General features: G+C 43.3%; 1 protein-coding gene across 1 annotated transcript in view; it reads left to right on the forward strand.

Annotated features, from left to right (window-relative positions):
• The window catches only part of RHBDD1 (rhomboid domain containing 1), a 108,838-nt gene extending 88,903 nt beyond the window's left edge, over nucleotides 1-19,935 (forward strand). The window contains exon 7 of the mRNA XM_082252356.1: nucleotides 19,735-19,935. Within this exon, the coding sequence (XP_082108482.1) occupies nucleotides 19,735-19,802 (68 nt within the window). The 3' untranslated portion in view covers nucleotides 19,803-19,935. The remainder of the gene's footprint in view (nucleotides 1-19,734) is intronic.
• Nucleotides 19,936-22,612: the final 2,677 nt, after the last annotated feature.

Here is a 22,612-nt window from a genome sequence, read left to right on the forward strand (position 1 = left end):
GTAGGTGTTCCGGAAATCCTCTTGAAGTGGGAATTTTATTTAGTTTAGGTAAATGCCTTGCAATTAACAATAGATTTATTTCTTCACATGGGAGGCTAGACAAGTCTTGCCCTAATGATGACCCTTGTGTAGAATACTGTGAGGTCTGACTCCGCTTACACAAATAGCCCTCCAGCGGTATATGCATTGGTAATTATCACATAATTTTTTCACAGCAATTGAAATAACGTAAGCTCTTACTTAATCACATTAAGACAATATCAGAATCACACTGTGCTTGAGCAGTGCTTTTATTGGCTGCAGTTCCATCATGATTTAATGCTCTCCAATATGATAGAACGCATTTTCACAGCCTCTGACCATGCCACACTGGCTCATACTCGCATCGACTTCTGGCAACTCTCGTAACTTAAGAAAATAAAGCCTATTTCTATGAAAGCATGTTTTGTCTTAATTCCAATAACAACATTTTTCCACATCCAAGTCGTGAAATGTTTGGAGGCAATATTAAATGAATCTCTTTCTACCTTCATTAACACCCAGGAGAAATATTTTAATTCCTGGAAATATCAAACATGCCATTTATTTGCTTGGTGTTTACATAAGTATGTTGCTGTCCTTACCTTATTTTCATTGAGGTCCAGTCTGCCACTTAACGGATTTTGTTGTATTAAATATGAATCTGCTTTTTATTGGGAGCATAAGTGAAGCTGTTGCAGTGGTTGTTGAGGCCATTTCAGTGAATAGAGGGTTGATTCTTAACAAAATGTTTGATTTCACACTGATACAGACCTCTCACTCTGAAATAAAACTGTACATTATGGAATACCTCCCTTAAAGAAGGCCTCCAGTCTAAACAAAAAGTTTTGTATAGCTTCTTGTAGCAAAAATGTCTAGTTTTCTTAATAAAACTAAGTAACTATTTATTTTCTCTTCTGAAGCAGCAGACCCGCTGGCATTCCAAACCATACACCAGAGCCAGTTTCAGACAAAATAGGTTACTAGCAGAAAAAAAAGAGGGAACCCATATGTTGGACTGCTGTACTGGCACAGTTTTCACTGGTAATTCATTTTAAAGGGCAGGTCCACTTTTGTTAAAGCGGAACTAAAGTCATGAATCTTAGCTCCTCCCCAACTGTCTGGGTCTCTCGCGGGCACCAGCATCTTCTCCCCGAATGTCGGTCTTCTGGCATATTGATTGTCCCAGAGCATAGGAATGTGGACAACGCAGTATGTGGAGCTGCACATGCATAGCTCAGTTTACATGCTGTACATGACTGCGAGCAGGTAGGTAGGTGTTTTTTATTGCAAAAGAGATATTGAATGCTACCTGCCTGCTCGCAGTCTATTAATAGAAGACTTCAGTTCAACTTTAATAAAAATATATGCCTATTTGCTACAGAAGCCCTTTTCTCATTTGATGGTACAACAACTACCTTCTAGTTGCTTAAAATACATAAGGGCCAGTCCATACTTTTACATTGCGTTTAATGAGGTCTTTACATGCATTAGCGCATTACAGGTTCATTTATAATGGCACACCAGCTCACTTAGAGATGGCACATGTACTGCAGTTCTGAACCATTTGGTGCATTGGCATTGAATGGGTTGCTTTAACACAACACATTAACACACATGCATTAATGCAACGCATCTGGTCATCAAGGTGTGAGTGGGCCCTTGGTGTGTCATGAAAAGACAACTTTTTTTTTTTTTGCTTATGTGTTAAAAAATTAGAGTACAGTAATGAAGAGTTGACGTGGGGCCAGAGATCATTAGGCTATGCTGAGTGCAGAAAAAAAATAAATCTATAAAAAAAAAGATATATATATATATATATACTGTGTATATGTGTATATATATATATATATATATATATATATATATATATATATATATATATATATATATATATATTCATTTTTAAATACTGTATTTGTTTACATTTTATAGCTTTTTATACTCATGTGGGGTCTAGAGCCCCGTACACACGAACGATCGGCCGTCTTTTGTCCAGGGCTGTCGGTGTCTGTTGAAAACTGCAAAAGACTGCACACAAATTTTGTCGGCCAACAACAGCCGACTGCAGAAGTGATGTCATGTGATGGTTAACTTTCCTTGTCTTTTTTCTTTTCTGAGCATGCCCAGTCTTGCTAATCTGCTGTCTGTCGGCCGAAATCTGTACTGACTGGCGAACAATCGGCCGTTCTGGTGTTGGCCAACAAAAATTTTAATGCCTGCACACCCGATTCTGTTCGGCCGAAAATGCGCTGTCGGCTGTCGGAAGCATCATACTAACAAGCCTACAATCGGCCGATCGGTCAGCGGCCGAATTTTTACGGCCGACGATCGGTATGAGTGTACGGGCTTAGATCTGGTAAGTGGTGACATGCAGACTGCACAGCTGCATGACTTATAATAATCTACCACTGACTGCAATCAGCCAGCAATACATAACTAGAAGAGTGTTCTGCTGCTGCAGGAAAAGGCAGGTATGGGCTATTTTAGCCTTGGCTGAGAATACTGTCTAGAGGTGCTCTGACATCACACATGATGTAACTTCACTTCAAATGTAAGCATAAAGCGGAAGTATCTTATCAGAGACCAAAACCATCTGGGGGTATGTCAAACCCTGAAATTGGGCTTTATTAAAATTCAATTGAGCTTCTAATTCTTGACCTCAACAAATGTTACTATTACTACCCTGACACATTTGTAAACATGCTTTCACTACCTATAGAATCTCCCAATCTCCCCCTACTTCCCATCCTGGGAAACTCCAAGATCTCTCCTAACATGCAAGACAATCAAGAGGCATTGGTCTTTGTACGTATATTGCCAACATCCCTAATACTACTACAAACCGTTCAAATTTCCTCCATGGGACTTTTATGGCAAAAACAAAAAGTGTTGTATAAAAGAATACATATTTGATTTTTACAAAAACATTTTTTAACCGCTTGCCGCCCGCCCGCCGTCATATTACGGCGGAGCGGTGCGACCATTGTTCTGTGCCGCCGTCATATGATTGCGTCACTTTCAGCAGGGCAGGCGCGCGATCGTGTGCGCGCCGCCCTGCACTGCCGGTTTCGGCGTGTTCCCGGGACATAGCCCGTCACCGGCAGGGGGGAAACAGCCAATGGGCATGGCTGTTTCCCACGTGATCGGCTGTGTTCCAATGACACAGCCGATCATAATAGAGGAGCCCACAAGATGACTGCGCGATCAGGAGCGCGCATGCGCGGTCATGTCGGTGGCTCTGTGTTCCCTAGGAACACAGCTAGTCACCGGCAGTAGTAAACAGTCACTGACAGTGACTGTTTACTATGTGATCGGCTGTGAATCCATTCACAGCCGATCACAAAATGTAAACACAGAGCAGTAACTCACTGTTACTATCTCTTCTCCCCTCACACAGTTTCCAGTGTGAGGAGAGCAGAGCCAGAAACAGTGAGTTACTGCTCTGTGTACCTGTCACAAAGTAAAATCACAAAAATAAAGGTCCCCACACAGTCCTTAGCCCCCCCCCCCCAATTGCACCTGTCACCCAAAGGTCACCTCATCAGTGCCCAGAAATTGACACCCATAAGGCTACGTTCACATGTGAGCGTAGCGATTGCAGGCAGAATCACAGCGATTCTGCCCGCGATCCGGAAATCATTGCAAATCGCGGGACGCCTGTGCGTTGCCCGTGATTTGCAATAGCACCCCAAACGCTGTGCGATGTTGCTGTGATTTCCGCCTGCCGAATCGCAGTAACATCGTGCAAACATCGCATGACGCCCAAAAAAGGTACAAGAGCTTCTTTGGGCATCATGCGTTGTTTGGCCCATGTTACCGCGATTCAGCAGGCGGAAATCGCGGCAACATCGCACAGCGTTTGGGGTGCTATTGCAAATCACGGGCAACGCACAGGCGCCCCGCGATTTGCAATGATTTCTGGATCGCGGGCAGAATCGCGGTGATTCTGCCCATGATCGCTACGCTCACATGTGAACATAGCCTAAAGTTCACCGGTCACCAGAGACTGCCATCAGTACCGCCGTGCACCATCGCCCGTCACCTGTCACCCCATCAATCACCTGTCACCCCATCAGCCATCGTCACCTGTCACGCCATCAGTGATCATCACTTGTCACCCCATCAGTCATCGTCACCTGTCACCCCATCAATCATCGCCACTTGTCACCCCATCAGTGATCGTCATCTGTCACCCCATCAATCATCGTCACTTGTCACCCCATCAGTGATTGTCATCTGTCACCCCATCAGTTATCGTCATCTGTCACCCCATCAGTCATCGTCACCTGTCACCCCATCAGTCATCGTCACCTGTCAACCCATCAGTCATCGTCATCTGTCAACCCATCAGTGACCGTCACCTGCCACCCATCAGCGATCATCCGCAGTCAACCGTCACCCGTCGCACAGCCCATCACAGCCAGCATGTCAAAAAGGATGTACAGCAGCGAGGAGGCCCTTCAGGTCCTCTCCATGACTGATGAGAGCACTGGGGAGCTCTCATCAGTATCTGAATCCAATTCCGAATCCGATTCGGAATTAGAAATGGCTAATAGTAGCGGATCGGAGATGGACTCGGACTATTCCTGTACACTTTCCTTTATAGAATGTATTTTGGGGTTCAATTTTTGCTATATACATGCAACCACTTACCGACCGCCTAACGACTATATACGTCGGCCATTAAAAGCTAAATACTGGGCTTATGGCAGCAGATAGCTGCCATAACCCCAGGATTTTTTTAAATGGCAGGCGGTTGGCTGGTGGTCCCAGTGGCGGATTCGCCGCGGAATTACCCTTACGGTGCAGGGGAAGAGGTGCCCCCCCCTCCCGCCACGTCCCAGATGTTTTCCCAGCTTACTGGACCCGCCGGCAGGGGGGAAAACTATCCGGTCCCGGATCCTCAGAGACAGGAAGTCGAGTGAGGGCAAGATGGCCCTCACTCGACTCTATGGTCTTGGAGGACCAGAGCTACTTCAAAAGTCGTTGCCTAGCAACCGGTTTAAAGGGCCCCTTTTTTTTTTTTTTTTTTTTTTTTTTTAGTGTAGTTGTGAGGTGTGAGGTCTTTTTGACCCCAGATCTCACAATAAAGAGGACCTGTCATGCCTATTTCTATTACAAGGGATGTTTACATTCCTTGTAATAGGAATAAAAATGATCAAAACATCTTTTTTTTTTTTTTAAACTGTGTAAAATAAAAAAATAATAAATAAAATAAATAGGAAAAAAAAAATGAAAGCGCCCTGTCCCCGTTAGCTCGCGCGCAGAAGCGAATGCATACGCAAGTCCTGCCCACATATGTAAACGGTGTTCAAACCACACATGTGAGGTATCGCCGCGATCGTTAAACCTAAAATCTAAACTAGTAACCTGTAGAAATTTTTAAAATGTTGCCTATGGGGATTTTTAAGTACCAATGTTTGGCGCCATTCCGTGAGCGTGCGCAATTTTGAAGCATGACATGTTGGGTATCTAATTACTCGGCGTAACATTATCTTTCACATTATGGAAAAAAATTGGGCTAAATTTACTGTTTTCTTATATTTTAATTAAAAAAAGTGAATATTTTTCAAAAAAATTGCATTTGGAAGACTGCTGCGCAAATATGGTGTGATAAAAAATATTATAACAATCTCCATTTTATTCTCTAGGGTCTCTGCTAAAAAAAAAAATATAATGTTTAGGGGTTCTAAGTAGTTTTCTAGCAAAAAAAATGATTTTAGCTTGTAAACACCAAGTGTCAAAAATAGGCCCAGTCTTAAAGTGGATAAATGGACAACTTTGTGTAACGTGCTACTTGGATGTTAGGACTCTGTATGTGGCTAGGCTGTGTAAAAGTGTTACACATGTGGTATCGCCATACTCAGGAGGAATAGCAGAATGTATTTTGGGGTGCAATTTTTGCTATGTACATGCTATGTGTTGGAAATATTTCATAAATGGACAACTTTGTGTAAAAAAAAATGCATTTTCATTTTCTTTCCACATTTTCCAAAAACTTGTGGAAAAAAATGACACGTTCAAAAGACTCATTATGCCTCAAAAATTATACATTGGGGTGTTTGCTTTCCAAAATGGGGTCACTTTATGGGGGTTTCCATTGTCCTGGTGCTCCAGGGCCTTCAAAAGTGCGATAGGTTGTCAGGAAATTATATGTGTAATTTATGCTCCTAGAATGCCGGACGGTGCTACTTGGATATTAAAGTCTCACACATGTGGTATCGCCATACTCAGGAGGAGTAGTAGAATGTGTTTTGGGGTGTAGTTCCAAGTATACATATGCTGTGTGAGAGAAATAACCTATTAATACGTCAATTTGTAAAAAAAAAAAAATCTTCATTTTGCAAAGAGTTTTGGGAAAAAATTACAACTTCAAAAAACTCACCATGCCCCTTATTAAATACCTTGGAATGTCTACTTTCCAAAAAGGGGTCATTTGGGGGGTATTTGTACTTTCCTGACCTTTTAGTGTCTCAAGAAATGAGATAGGCCTTCAGTACATCAGGTGTGATCAAGTGAGATCAATTTTCAATGAATAGCACCATAGCTTGTGGACTCTATAACTTTCACAAAGACCAAATAATATACACTTATTTGGGTTATTTTTTACCAAAGATAAGTAGCAGTATAAATTTTGTGAAGAAAAATTACTAATTTGCAAAATTTTATGACAGAAACAAAGAAAAATGTGTTTTTTCACGATATTTTCAGTCTTTTTTTATTTATAGCACAAAAAATAAAAAAACCAGTAGTGATTAAATACCATCAAAAGAAAGCTCTATTTGTGTGAAGAAAAGGACACAAATTTTTTATGGGTACAGTGTTGCATGACTGAGTAATTGTCATTCAAAGTGTGAGAGCGCTGAAAGCTGAAAATCGGTCTGGGCAGGAAGGGGGTGAAAGTGCACTGTAGGCAAGTGGTTAAAAAAAGAACATATTTTTTCATAAAACACGACTGTTCTGACATCATGGTACATCATCCAAATAGATGACACTGAACCATTACAATACCCATATACCCACTGGCAGGGTAAACCATGTATACATATTCACGAATATAATTTCTAAGAGAAAGTTGCATAACTTATCATAAGAAACTTTCTTGCACAACCTAATACATATCTATTTATATACAAACATATACACTCACTTCTCCAATGTGTCACCATTTATACATAGGCCAGAACACTTAAAATAGATACCATCTCCTCAGACTCACAGGCCTAAAAGTCCACAGGGACAAGCAATGAGCACACAAGGGACCACATGATTATCCATAACCAGTCTAAGGGACAACCACCTAGGGTAATACCTTATGACCTAAACATGAAAATCCCCACTAAAGAGAGTAAATAGTCTGTATATACAGGAAATAGCAGCAATCAGACATCACCCCTAAGCTCATAAGATCACAAAGGCTCTAAACTTTACTCTCAATGGAAACATTTTTTGATATATAAATAGTTATGGGTGCAAATATAATGTTTAACTGTAACATTTTTTAATAAATACTAAAAATGGAAGCTTTAATCAAACTGTAAAGCAAAAAAATTAACTTCCAATTGGATAGCATATAAAAATAAAGAGGGAAGGAAGCATGGGGAATCCTAACAACTCTGCCCCAAGCAGATCACCAATCCTGTCTCAAAATATCACCCAAACTGTAATCTTTGCTCCCACCAAGACCACCTGCTCTCTAGCTCTTTGTCTCTTCCTCCTATGCTTACATCCATGACTTTTCCAGAGCATCTCCTATCTTCTGGAACTCTTTACCTGTCTGGCTATCTCCTACTCTGGCCACCTTTTAGGCGATCCCTAAAAACGAATTTCTTCAGGGAAGCCTATCCTGCCTTTACCTAACAACTGAACTTTTACTTCTTTCATCAGCTCATCTCTCACAATTATTACATTTTGTATCACTTGCCCCACCCTATTAGATTGTAAGCTCTTATGAGCAAAGCCCTCTTAACCCTCTTGTATTATAACCTCTTGATCGCCTAGATAAGCCGAGTGGAAGTTTTCCCCCTTTCTCTTTGCCTGCAGCCATCTGGGACATATCATAGGTCCCAGAAGGCTGCAAGACCATTCAGAGTGCAGCATGGCTCACATATGCACGGGGGGGAAACCGGCTACAAAGCTGCACCTGGGACCTAAAAACCAGTGTAGATCGGGTGAGGATGGCGCTAGATCCCTGGACAGGTAAGTGTCCTTTTATTAAATGTCAGCAGCTACAGTATTTGTAGCTGCTGATTGTTAATTTTTTCTTCCTAAGGTGAAGATCCTCTTTAGACTATGTTCACGCTGATCTGACACGAAAGTCGTACGACTTGCGATCCGCCTTTGCCCTGCGACTTCACGTCCAACTTCCATGCAACTTCAATGAATGGGATCTGACTATACCAGGCCCTTTAAGTCTGGTATGAATCTTAAGAGGGAAAAAAAACACAGCAAAAAAAAGTGTTTAGTCCCCCCAAAATACACACTAGACCCTTATCCGAGCATGCAGCCTGGCAGGTCAGGGAATAGGGAGGTGATGTCACCATGAGACTCTGCCCCTTGTGTCATCATGTGACACCACAATGGGCGGAGTCTCATGGGAATGTCACCCCCATGGCCACGCCCCAAAGCTATATAAGAACTGCCAGACATCGCAGATGACACAACCGCGGGAGCCGGCGGCGGAGAAGACCGGAGGTGGAACACATCACCGGATGGAGAAAACTGGAGAAAGAACACATCGGTGGCGGAACCAGAGAAAGAAGACCCGTTGGAGCTACGTTTTTATTTCTTGTTTTTATTTACACTACACTGCTTTTTTTTTAGGGGTGAATGGGTAGGGGTACATTGTACCCCATACTCATTCAAAATGGTGGGGCCCCCTTATTAAAGGGGGCTTTCAGATTCAGATAAGCCCCCTGTCCGCAGACCCCCACAACTACGGCCCAAGGGTTGTCTGGAAGAGGCCCTTGTCCACATCAACATGGAGACAAGGTGCTTTGGGGTGGGGGCGCAGAGCTTCTCCCCCATGTTGAAGTCATGTGGCCTGGTATGGTGTCCAGGAGGGGGGGTGCTTGATCTGGTATGGTCTTGGGGTGGACCCCACGCCTTTTTTTTTTTTTTTCAATTTTGTTGTTGGCTTCCTTCTCAAGATTCTCAAAACACAAGTTGCATGCCACAAGTCGGATCAGTTAAGATGATGATCCTGACTCCCATTTAAATCAATGAGCTGAAATCATGCCCAAATTTGACTAAAGTAGTTCAGGAAGCATTTTCAAAGTCCAATCGACACAAGTCAGGCCAGCTAAGATGGCTGTCATAGGAAACCATTGATTTTGACATGTCATGCGACTCGTGCCCTAGAAGTCGGAGCATGTTGGACCAGTGTGAACCGGCCCTCAAAGAGAATAACTTTTCTTGCACAATGATGTACCTGCGTTGAGATTTCCTTTAAAGTTTTTACACATTTATTTGTAATGTATACCCACCTCCTGTTTTTTAGATTTGTGATATATGATGATTAACTCACTCACTACTGTTTTGGCAGTTAAAGGAAACCTGTCATGAAAAAACTGCACAGGCTGTCATTACTGATCATCTTTAAAAAATGCAGGTTGCCTGGCTGTTTCTGATTTCAGTAGAATTTTCTGATCCAATGACTTAGGACAAGTATGCAGCAAAGGATGTCAGACTAAAGCCAAAATTCCTAATCCCCATATTTATTCCAGGTCAGAGACTGTGAAAGTATTGAAGCCATTGGGTCAGCATGACAACCTGGCCTTTTCAGAATGGTCAGCAGCAGCAGTCCACATATTTCTTTCATGTCCGATTTCTTTTACTGGTTACATTTTATTGTAGCATTGTGTTGAAATTAGGATATGGAGCTCCTTTGTAGAGATATCATTCTTGGTGAAAATAGCTTGCTACCATTTCATTTTATAGATACAGTAAAATATTCATGATTTTAAAGACATACTTTGTTTTCCCTTTCCCACCTTTCTGCTTTGCAGCATTATGTCTCATTCCTAGTGGCTGGTTCTCTTCTATGGATTGGAAACCCATTGTGAATCCAGTCATGTACAGTTCATGTTTTCCAATCAAGCTTAGGCTTTCACTTAGACATTTCTGTGTGATAAGTAATGTACAGTAATCTGTCAGAGGAATTCTATTATGAACTTTTTGCATGCTTGTTTTTTGATGCAACCTTTTTTTATAATGTGAATCATTTTTTGCAGAATCAGTATAATGGAATCTAACATGTTGCTTGCAATGGTCTCAGTTTGGAGAATTTAAAATAGAAAAGACTCGCTGTTTGTGATTTGCCAGGATCCCAGCTGGATAGCTTCATCAAGTGTGCTAAGAGGCACTGCCTGTAATCTATGGACATAATTTATGTATTATGTGCCAAGACACAAACAAGACATTCTCTTATAAGTAGAATAGCCATATTATGTAGCAAGAGTTAGAGACTGCATGGTGAAAGCAAACAGAGAAAAAAACTCCACGTGCCTGCAGAATATTGACCTCTAACATCCTATCTGTAGAATCAGTGCAGTTTTCTGTCACATCAGCAGTCAGAGCACCAAGCACCCTCTGTTTGCCCTTTATAACAAACATGTATTATCTCATCATTTCAAAGGCAAGTACAGTGCGTTTTCAGTGGGCCCATTATCTGAGTTATTATTGCCGTTTTACCTTAAAGTATTTTCTTTAATATGACTCTTCCAGTTTTACCAGCTTGAATCGTTTTTATTTTTATTCTATTAAATAAGCCTTTTGCATCCTTTTTACCCCAGAGGAACTCACAGGCGATGCTAGCATATTTCACACCTGGGGCAAATTTAATTTTTACCAAACCCCTCCTCCATATGATAAACTGATTTTCAGTAATAATTCAGAAATAAAATGAAGAATAATATTATTGAGAATAGCCAGAAAAATAATGCAGACAGTCAGTGAAGTGCCTTTTTTTACTTTGCTGTTCAGTGTAGTGGTCCACCTAAATAGGTGTGCATATATGGCAGAAGCACCAGACCAAAAAATAAGAGTCCAAATTAATTTATTGAAAAACAAAAAGAAAAGCGCTCTGGGTGCAGACTGCTTTAATAAAAGTAATTAAAATAAAGATAAGCAGGAACTCACAAACATTAGGTCATGGACAAGTGTGTACAGGATCCACCGGGTGGTGCCATTCCTCTGTTTAAAGCACGGTATGCCTAAAACTAGTGGAGCCGTGGAGCGGGAGAAACGGTGGCCAACCTTAGTCCCGATGTGTCCCGGTCATCTGGCATAGGCGTAACGCTGCAGAGGAGGAAAGACGGGTCACGTCCGTGACGCTCGCTGGTGTCCCAGTGCCTGGAAAGCACGACGCGTTTCTGAGCATGTGCAAGGTCCGCAACGGACATGCGCGCTCTTTCTTCAGGTGCTCTAAATTAATTTATTTATGTTGTGTTAAGATAGCCAATGTGTTTCGGGGGTTATGGAATCTCCTCCTTCATTAGGGCTTCAGTTAAAAATGAGAACCTTGAGTGGGCTCAAAATAAGGCTTTCCTGTTTGAATCCGTGCAGGAAAGCTGATTGCTGGATTAGGATTTCTGGCCAGCAGTATCTGCATCAGTAGTCAAAATAAGTAGCTCCTTCCATATATGCACATATTTTCCTGGTAACCTACTGGAGTACCCAAAGTAGTGTAGCCTTGGCTGTTATGAGCAGCCTAACCTAAGCCATTGGGCTCTTCAAATGTTTCTTGCCCTCTCATTAACTTGTTTAAACTCATATCAAAGTCTCAGTGCCTCTTGGATGCCCTTTTTTTTCATTGGACTCTTAAATAGGTGGTCAGCGGTAAAGTACCCCCTTCCATAGACGGCCATTTGGTGGTCAGTGGAGAAGTGTTTGACTTGCACTATACTGTCAAAACTATTGGGACATCTGCTTTTACATGCACATTAATTTGAATGGCAACCAAGTCTTAGTCTGTAGGGTTCAATATTGAGTTGGCCCACCCTTTGCAGCTAGAACAGCTTCAACTCTTCTGGGAAGGCTGTCCACAAGGTTTAGGAGTGTGTCCATGGGAATGTTTGACCATTCTTCCAGGAGAACATTTGTGAGGTCAGGCACTGATGTTGGACAAGAAGGCCTGGCTCACAGTCCCCTCTCTTATTCATCCCAAATGTGTTCTATCTGGTTGAGGTCAGGACTCAAGTGAAGGCCAGTTAATTTCCTCCACCCCCAGACTCACTCATCCATGTCTTTATGGACCTTAATTTGTGCACTGGTGCACAGTCATGTTGGAACAGGAAAGGCCAACCCCTAAAATGTTCCCACAAAGTTGGGAGCATGAAATTGTCCAAAATGTCTTGGTATGTTGACGCCTTAAGAATTCCCTTCACTGGAACTAAGGGGCCAAGCCCAACCCTTTTCGGAGTCACTCATAAAGCTTGGTGTTAGTTTATTTTTTCCCTTCAAAGTACATCTCCAAATGTGCAGCATGGGCTCTAAATATGAACTAACTGTCCTGAAAACAGTAGGGTATCTATTTAATATAGGTATTTATATGGCGCAAACAATTTGCAAAAGAGATAGTTCCGCTTATCCTCCCTTCCTCTTCTACAACTATTGGAACTTTTTTTTTCTAGGAGCGGGTACCTTTTTTCTGACAGATACCACTTCCACTTTTCTTGTGTAGGCAGAACCCGCCCTCCCAGAGGCTTTCGCTATGTGAAGTAATTCATTTACATATCAAGGAAACCCCTTCATAATACCCTCCCAGAGCCCTTCAGCTGTAGTCTTGCAGTAAGTCATTATTATTTGGCGTGCTGCAAGACAGGAATGACACAGGAGGAGGTATGATACATTTATACCTTTCACCACCCATATGAAAGCCCAGAAACACCCACAGTAACCTTAGAACCCACCCACATTAACTCCCAGAATTGGTGCAAGTGACTCCCATACTCCGCCCAGAAACTACAGAGGCTCAAAGGATCATGGGACATGTAGTATCAGGACTGGTAGTAAGGACTGGTAAGGAAACTGAAAATCACAGAACTTTTGAGATTCAACCAGAAGGAGGAGAGACATCAGACACAGAAACCTTCTATATACAGCTAAAGGAGGTAACAAACTGACAGTGGGGTTGTGATTCATTTACATACACAATGCATCTGTTGTTTTCTGGGGGATAAAGCTGGAGTTCTTTAGGGGGCTTACAATCTAAGGTCCCTATCTCACATACATACATACATACATACATACATACATACATACATACAGTACATACATAAACATCCTAGGACCAATTGAGACAGAAGTCAATAACCCTACCAGCATGTCTTACAAGTGCAATAGGACACCTGAGTATGCAGAGGAAACCTATGCAATACAGGAAGAACATTAAATTTCACCTTTAAAAAAAATTATAAATGCATATTTTTTAACACGTAAAAAACTGTGCATTTAATTTTTTTTTTTTTTGTAGGAACCTGGAAAGCATTGCACCTGGGATCAGCAGATTGCTGGTGCCATGCATTATCCTGCAGACTGTTAGTGTAAGCTGTCTGCCCATACCTAGTATAGGCAGGCAGTTTTACAGTAACAGGGAGACTCAACGAACTATCATAGTTGTAGTTAATTGAAAACTACAGGCTGTCGGTACTTGTAGTTCATTCATTCACGGAACTCTGTGAATGAATGATGCAGCCGTGTGGGCAGAGCCCCACACAACCATGCTCTTTCAAGAAGTGGCCGCTAGTACAGGGAACTCCTCCCCATACTGCTCTCATAGGGAGAGAGGGGATCGGCGAGCAGCTGCAGCATTGGGAACACATTACATGTTCCACCCCAAAACTGAGTGGAACATGTAACGTTCCCAAAGATTAAATTATCCTTTAAGATCCGTGTGTGGTGTCTACGTTTGCACTATGTTTGCAGCCACTTATGTAGCTGTTTTTACCATAAAATAGGATGTGTCACTAGAAAGCTACAAAACTTACAGGTAAACAGTTTCTTGTAACAGGTGGAAGCCACAAAGTTCCATTGATACAGATTGTGTGACATTTTTCTTCCTTAGGGCTTATTTCCACCTGCGACACTTGCTGTCACTATGAAAAGCGATCCGTGGTGGACTGCATTTCAGAGGGTGTTTGACGGGCAGCAAACATTTGAATAGTTTGCTTTTAGTGGCTGTACTGCCTGCCGGATGTGACAAGGATATATTTTTGCAAGTGTAAACTAGGCCTTACTCATTCATTAGTAGCGGTTTCAGTGCCTAAAAATGTTTTATGTCAGAGAAGTTATATTTTATTGGGGGAGAGGGACGTTTCATTGAAGATGTAATGTGCTCTATCTTCCTTTCCAAGAAAAGCGACTGGCAGGCAGCTCTTAATTGAGCAGACACATTTAGACGAGCCTCAGTTGCTGTTAATTACATTAATCTGGCAGATGAGACCAGTATGAGGATATTACTGCTTTCCAAAGATAAGAATAGAAGCCTGCAGTAAGAAAATAAAATGAATACCAGAAAATGAAGCAGTGAGGTTGATAAATCTCTGCGTAAAACTATAACTATTCTAATATTTATATATATATATACAGTAGAACCTTGGATTGAGAGTAACTCGGTTTGAGAGCGATGTCTTGATATACAAGTAGCTTCACCTCCCAATGGAGTATAAAAGAGAAGAGAGGCACCTCTAAGTGTAGCAATATGGTTACATTAAATGAAGGTACAACATTTAGCAACTCACATGGTTGATGATGAAGTCCCAGTTCACATTGGTGCGATGCGGGAACCCTGCCAATCCACTGCAGGTTCCCGGATCGCACCCGACTCGCAGGCAGTTCACATATGCGAACTGCTGGGAGTGTCAATATAAAGTTAATGACACCCCCAGATCAGTTCGCATATCGCAGTGCGAACTGTCAGTTTGGACAGGAATCAGATTGCCTAGGTGTGAACACCCATGCGATCAGATTCTGGTGCGGACCAAAAAAAGGGTCCTGCGCGACTTTGGTTCAAATGCGATACAAGTTCAGCCATGCAATCTGTATGGCTGAATTCGCATTGCACAGACATCGCACGTGATTTGCAGGGCAGTGCGATGCAAATCACATATGATGTCTCATATTGCATATGTGTGAACTGGCACTAAAACGGGCACCTCGAAGTATGCAAGCATCCGGGGTAAATCTGTCCACAGTCATAGACCATCCTCCGCACCGCCGTCGACGTCATCCCTTTCACACTGCACTCCATGACCGCTTCAAGCATCGCTTTCAGATCGCTCTACTGCAGGGTAGTCTTCCCGGTCACAATTGCAGACTGACTGCGGTGCGGAGAATTGTCTATGTGGTCAGCTTCAACCCGGATGCCTGAAAACTTAGATGTGCCTCTTTTAATCAACAGCCATGTGAGTTGCTAAATGTTTTACCTTCATTAAATGTAACCATTTTGCTACACTTAGAGGCGCCTCTCTTTCTTTTATACATTGTACCTCTGCTGGATTTTGCTTCTAATCCCCTTGTGGAAGCTGCCATTTTGGATGGACATTTTATGGTTACACAACCTATCACATTGCTATAATCTTTTTATATGGACTATAAACTGAAGGACTTCTGAATAAATGTTTGTGGAACGGATCATCTGATTTTCCATTATTTTTTATGGGGAAATTCGCTTTGATATAAAAGTGCTTTGGATTACAAGCATACGTTTCCAGAACGTATTATGCTCGCAATCCAAGGTTATACTGTGTGTTTATGTGTGTGTGTGTAATATATATATTCTGGACCTTGATTTACAAGTTTCATATCATATCAGACTGTGAAATGATGTATGTTGTTAAGCTGGGATTAAAGTGCATCTCTGGCATATAAAGGATGCCAGTCCCCATAAGAAAGGTGTTAACCCCCTTTGACACAGGCCAGGTACATTTTTTCTCAGCAAGGGATCCTGCTGATCCCCTGCTGAGCTGAGCGGAGCGGGCGAATGACAGGTCCACTTATGCAGAGGGGATGTAGACATAGTCTGCTCTTTGGGCAGTTGGATGTAAACGGACTGGCTGTCCATTTACACCTGACTGCCCTCTGGCCAGATTGAGGGGAACGGATCCCCTTCCCTTTTTTATTTAATGGATCAGATTGGACCTGGAGGTAGCGGGGTGTACATCTGACTGCTCATAGAGGAGAATGGAGGGTCCAATTGGGTCTGGCTGAAGAACAGATAGCTGGACCTTATTTGACTTCTTGTGTGAAAGTTGTCTTGTTGCAGATTACACTATCTTCTCCCCAGATTGGCACAGCTGCTGTCAAAAGGTATCTCCATTGCTCCTCTATCCAGAGTAGAGACACCCTAGGGCCTAAGGCCTAGTTTACATCAGCGGTTGAGAGGTGGTAAAGCCACATGGCTGAGCCAGAGTTTCCCTGCCTCTCGCCATATTGGTCTATGCTATAACAGTAGTTGCTGGGGGTACGCACATGCTGCAGCAAATATTATCCCTGCCGTCGCGTATAGCAGGCAGTACTGCGCACTGATCATGACGCATTAAACTGAATGTGAGGAGAGATACGGATGCCTAAATATTTTTTTACCCTAAAGCAAGGAGTGTATTAGGGTAAAAAATGTTTAGGCTTTAGAACCACTTTAATACAGCTTTAAATTGGAACTGTTGGTGTTGCTCCTAAGTGAAGTTATATTTTAAACCACTGGAACTGATAGTTTGAGAAAGTCTGCCATATGTCAGCACATTTTCATTGTCTTAGAATGTGTATTATTTTTTATGGTGCTGTCGACATTGACAGTTTGAGGATAAAGGGGTTTCTTTTTTTTTTTTTTTTTTTTTAATCTCTTTGTAATAAGATTGTGACGTGTTGACTAAAATAATAAAATCATGAGTTGTCATAAGGCATGCACAGCGCAACGTAATTTGTTTTTCAGTCTGGATTACTAAAGAAAGGAAAAAAAATATCCTACATGGGGATCCCGAGGGCTTTCACTCACTGTGGTTGCAGTCTGATGTGACACAGAAACTGCTAGATGCTGCAGAGTAATCCCTGATTTTGAAACCAGCCAGACAATAAACAACCCCATAACATTCAGTAGAGCAGCTTCTGTAGTGCCCATCTGTTTCAAAATAAGCCTAATTCTGCTTACTATGTGGAAAGCTTTGCTGACTGGCATTTGTCCTAATTTGCTGGCAGCATCCTGTGTATGACTCTGCTGCCACCTGCTGGAAGATGAGCTATAGTGCAAACTAATTACAGTTTACTTAAAGCTGTTATGCTGCTTTAGCTTAAGTGGCTCATTAATAAAGTGCTTCCTCTGGCTGACCTGCATTAAGCCAAATCCAAATACTTAACTCTTGTTTCTAGATAAACAGCCTTAAAAGTGCTGACTCAGAAGCATTATCTTGTTGATGTCTGACCACCCGTTGGTCATTCAGCCAACAGCATACATAAATCAGAGGGTATTTGAGGTCCCCTGTATGGGCATCAAGAAAACTGAAATGCCATGTTATAACAGAAAACAGTTCAGTTAAAAAAAAAAAAAAATAAAGAATACAGTTTACTTAGGAAAGCATTTTTGGAAAGCTTATATATCTGGAAAAAGGCCTACCAGATTTCAGCTGCCATTTTGCAAGTACAGTTCTTAAAATGCGAAAATAGCATCTGATACATTATTCTTGACTATATCAATATTTATTTTGGCTCCAGATCATTGTCCCCAAGTCTCACCAACAGTTTGTTATTCACGGATTACTCTGTCTATGCATATGGGAGGTTACATTTGTACTCCTGGTGGTGCTAGGGTAAAGATTGTGCAAAAGCTACTCTAGATATCGTAAAAAGAGTTTCCACCTCAACCCTTGTGCGTATAAATTACCTAGGAATTATTTGTACCTAATCAGCCACATAACCTGTGTAATCCATATCTGTTCAATTTTAAAGGTATGGCATGGCATGGCCAGACTAATCATCAATAAGCTAGATTTCATTATCTGACAGATGAACAAATGGTCATTATTTGCAAGGGATTTAGATAATTTGATCACCCACTAGCTTGCTATTTTGCCATTCACTGTACCTTCTCGGCCTTTTGGCTAAGATCAAGTGTAGAATCTGTTCTTATCAGTCGGTATGGAACCTGATGGTTAGTATCGGTGGGGGCCGAAATGAACCGGGGCGCTCTGGGCGTAACTGGAGGACTGGGAAGTAGGCCACACCAGAGAAAGCCGGATGGGTCCATTGCCTTCTGATTTGAATGGGTCCGCCCCTATCAGTTTGAAGGGAGCGAGAAAGCCGGGCGACCACTATTAGTATTGCTCCTGGATGTAATTGGTAAGGAATTTGGATGGCGGCAGGGGGGGCTTTTTCCTCCTGGGTTGAACCTGGCCTTTGGATGGAGGGCCTCGTCCCCAGTTGAAGGCAAGCTCTCCCTAATGCTGTCCACGTTCCAAGCCTCCTGGTAGGCAAGGGCTACACTGGGTCTGGCCGGGGGCCGAGACCTGGAAAAGCCCGTGGTGTACGTGCCCCTGGGGTGGCAGCCCAGGGGTGCCTTAATTCTCACTGGTGAGGGGCAGCTCATCTGAGTTTTTCGGCACCTTGGTCACTGCACCATCACACTTTTTCAGCACCTGCCTCTTGGGGTGGGCCTTTTGGCCAGCACCAGAGGAATTTTTTATTCCTGGCCGGGGGGCCTGCCAAGGTCCAGCACTTTGGCACTACCCAGCACTTCTCCACTTCCCTTCTCCCCACTCTGTTTTTTCTTTGTTGTGTGTTCACGTTTGTCCCTTTTTGGTTGTACTGTCACTTTGCACGATTAGTACGGTTTAGGTCCTCGGGCCTGCCCTGAAAGTCTTGGGAGGGGGTGGACATGGCCTTCTGGCTTAGTTCGCCCTCTCTCATGGGGTCTCCCTTCGGGGGAGCCCCACCTAGTACTTGGGGTGGGCTGTTTCGGCAGTCCCCCTGGAGAACGGGGTCTGCCTGGCTTCGGCTGGGCGGACCTAAGTGAGTACCTCAGTCCCCGTCAGGAGCTTCCCCCCCCTCGGGGGATCAGGGTCTAGGCCCTGCCTCTTCGGAGGAGGGCCATATGTACGCCTTGTGCACTTTTTGTGTGTCTCACGTTTTGCGTGTGTGCACTTTTTTATGCACCGGGTGTTAAGTCTTTTGAGTGTGTTTCACACACCACGGGCTTTAAAAAAAAAAAAAAAAAAAAATTCACTGTACCTGTAACATACCTTGCTGATCAGTAGCACAACTTACCCAATTATGGATATTACATTTTTCCTAGACTTAATTTTGCAGAGGCAAGTGATATCAGTGCTTGTCATGAGGCCAAACAAAGTTGATCACAGATGCAGTTGAAGGTCGAGGCAGATCTTTCTGCAGAGCGATAAGACAACACAAATTCAGTCTAGACCCATTTCACTGCCATGTGCTTGCAGTAACACATGCCTCAATTCTTAATGTGCATTTTAAAATTGTGTTTTTTGTTCACAGGCTGTGCAAAGTAAAGTTCAGGTTAAAATAGATTTTGCATGGTGCAGATACACTAAAAATGTAATTTAAATTTGCATATTTTTTTTTTTTTTTTTTTGCAAATATGAATAGTTCCTTACAGATAGTGCTGAGAAATTGCCATTAAATCCACCTTTTTTCCTATCTTCGATTGCTTAGACACATCATACACATGATGAAAATGTTATTTGTTTTCACTTTTAGGACAATGGGGAACTTCTCATCAACCATCTTTGGACGAGCTCAGAAGACGAAGATTAAACAGGTTCTAAGAAATGACCAAATTGTGCCTTAAAGACTTTTTGAAGCAATGGTTTGTTGATATGCCCAGTATTGGGAACATCTGGAGTATTTACGATGTTCTATTGCCTTTCATATGACACTGAGATTGCATCACCAACAGAGCGCCGATTTCTTGAATATCGCCCATATTTCTGGAACATCCATCTATCAGGAAGCTGATCCTGTTGTCTACATTTACCCACCCTAATACAAGGTCTTTCCAAATTACACCAAGTGTCCTACAGTATGTGGCCCCGTGACTGGCAGAAGGCAATGCCGTAATTTCCAGCAATACTTGAGGGTCATGGAAAGTATATTTCTAATAGTCAGGCCTCATGCACACAGGGTTTAAAACCATGCCACTTTTATAGGTGTTTGACTTTTTTTTCAGCTTATAAAAGCACTTCTACCTTTGCCTATGTGTCCATGCAGACATCTGTGATCACAGGCTTATCCAAAGCGCGTTCAGGGGAAGTTCTGAAGAGGAGAAAAATTCTGAAAACGCCTAAAGATGTTAGACACATTAAGGTGGATTTGAGAGTTAATGCATTTAAGTAGCCAAAATAAATTAATATTTTGGCTAATGAAATCCATTAACACTCAAACACTTGACTCACCTAAATGCATGTGCAATATATGGCTTTAGGCGTGTTTTTTAATCAGCTTTTCTACTGCCAAGAGAAAAGGCAGATCAGATGGGCAAAACCAAGGGTGCTCAATCCATGGCCCACGGAGCCCTCTGATGTTGACCCCAACGTCAAACCAGGGAAGTGCATGCCCGGGGTCAGCAACTCATTGATCGTAATCTGGGATCGTTGACCTACCATCCCAGAACATCAGAGTGCATCAAGCCACTGCCAGCAGCAGAGGAGGCTGTGGAGGGGGCAGAAGCTGCATATGCTTTCTCTGTATCGCTGGCTCCTGTCCCAGGCGAACTGATATCAAGTGCATTTAGTCTGCGACCTTTCTAGCAGTCTGGAAAGGGAGAGCGATGCAGGCAGAAGCTGGAAAAGAAGGTCAGTGTATTAAATAATACATACACTGTGCTTTTGCAGTGGGCATATTAACACCTATAAAAAGGTTAACTATTAGGCTGCTTTCACACTGATAAGCGCAGTGCACCTGCAGCTTTCCTGTGAGTTAGCAGCTCTGAGCCATTGACTTCTGTTATATCCTGCGGGTGTGGTGCGCTTTCTGAAATACAGTTTTTAATGCGCTTTCAGAACATGCATCACACCGCAAGCAGTGGTGGGATTCAAAAATTTTTGTAACCAGTTCTGACTTTCAGTAAAGGTGTCCGATCTGTCTGACGAAATGTTGCAGTCCTGCTAAAAATCGCAGATCGCCGCCATTACTAGTAAAAAAAAAAAAAAATGACATAAATCTTTCCCCTAGTTTGTAGATGTGATAATTTTGCGCAAACCAATCAAAATACGCTTATTGGGATTTTTTTAACCAAAAAGATTTAGCAGAAAACAAATTGGCCTAAAATGATAAAAAAAATTGATTTGTGTGAGTTTCACCTCAGGGGTCTCATCATCCCCGTCGGGCAGCAGTAGGTCCCCCGGGACTCCCTGTAGGGAAAGAGCTCCTGGTGGGAGATAGCCACGGAGAAGCCTTAAGGTGAGAAGGGGTCTCTGTCTCCAAGGGAGAAGGAGTCCCTGTCCCCAGGGGAGAAGGGGTCCCTGTCTCCAAGGGAGAAGGAGTCCCTGTCCCCGGGGGGGAGAAGGGTCCCTGTTCCCGGGGGAGAAGGGGTCCCTGTCCCCGGGGGAGAAGGGGTCCCTGTCCCCGGGGGAGAAGGGGTCCCTGTCCCCGGGGGAGAAGAGGTCCCTGTCCCCGGGGGAGAAGGGTCCCTGTCCCCGGGGGAGAAGGGTCCCTGTCCCCGGGGGAGAAGGGGTCCCTGTCCCCGGGGGAGAAGGGGTCCCTGTCCCCGGGGGAGAAGGGGTCCCTGTCCCTGGGGGAGAAGGAGCTCTTGTCCCCGGGGGAGAAGGGTCCCTGTCGCCGGGGGAGAAGGGGTCCCTGTCCAATGTGCCCTATCACTCGGAGCGGAGGGCGACCTGTTTATGACAGGGGGAGGAGGGGGGCTGGCCTTGCAGACAACCCTGCTGTGTGACTTGCCCTCCGGCTCTCCTAGTGCACCTGGCTGTGTGCTTCAAGTTGACTTGCGCGGGAGCCGACTGGGGGGGAGGGAGAGGGGGAGTGAGGTCGGGACTCTGGCTGGGGAGGAGTCGGAGACTGTGGAGCAGGAAAGGGGGGGGACTCAAGACAAGGAGCAGCCAGTGCGGAGGTGAGCAGGAAGCTTTGCTGTCCACCCCCAGAGACGGCTCTCCATACACAGAGATTTTCCAACATTGAAAAACCTCTTATCAGCCGTCTGCCTTCCTCTGCTATTAAGGACCAAGAACAGATTTTTCACCTGTAAGATCTGTGGCAACTTCAGCAAAGTCAAGAAAAACAAGTGACAAGTCTTTCCGGCATATGGTGTCAGTGAGACAGATCTTTAAGAGGAGTCAGTGAAGCAGCTTGTTTTGGCTTTGGTTATCCTAACCTTTTACAAAAAGTAAATGTAGAGAATAAGGTTCTTGCTCCCTCAGTTCCCGTTATAGACGTTTTTTCAGATGGCCTCCAGCCCCTCCTTGACAATGTTTTACTCTATTGTAAGTTTTAATCCACATATTTTTCTACCCCTGACCCCTTTTTGGATGCTATACCAAACATGTTATATTTTCTAGAGATCGAAATCGCCTGCTCCTGAGGAAGTGAACTATGCTTCACGAAACGCGTAGAGCTTTAGAGGCCT

This window comes from Pelophylax lessonae (assembly GCF_965119305.1).
Source record: "Pelophylax lessonae genome assembly, chromosome: 3".
Classification (NCBI taxonomy): Eukaryota; Metazoa; Chordata; class Amphibia; order Anura; family Ranidae; genus Pelophylax; species Pelophylax lessonae.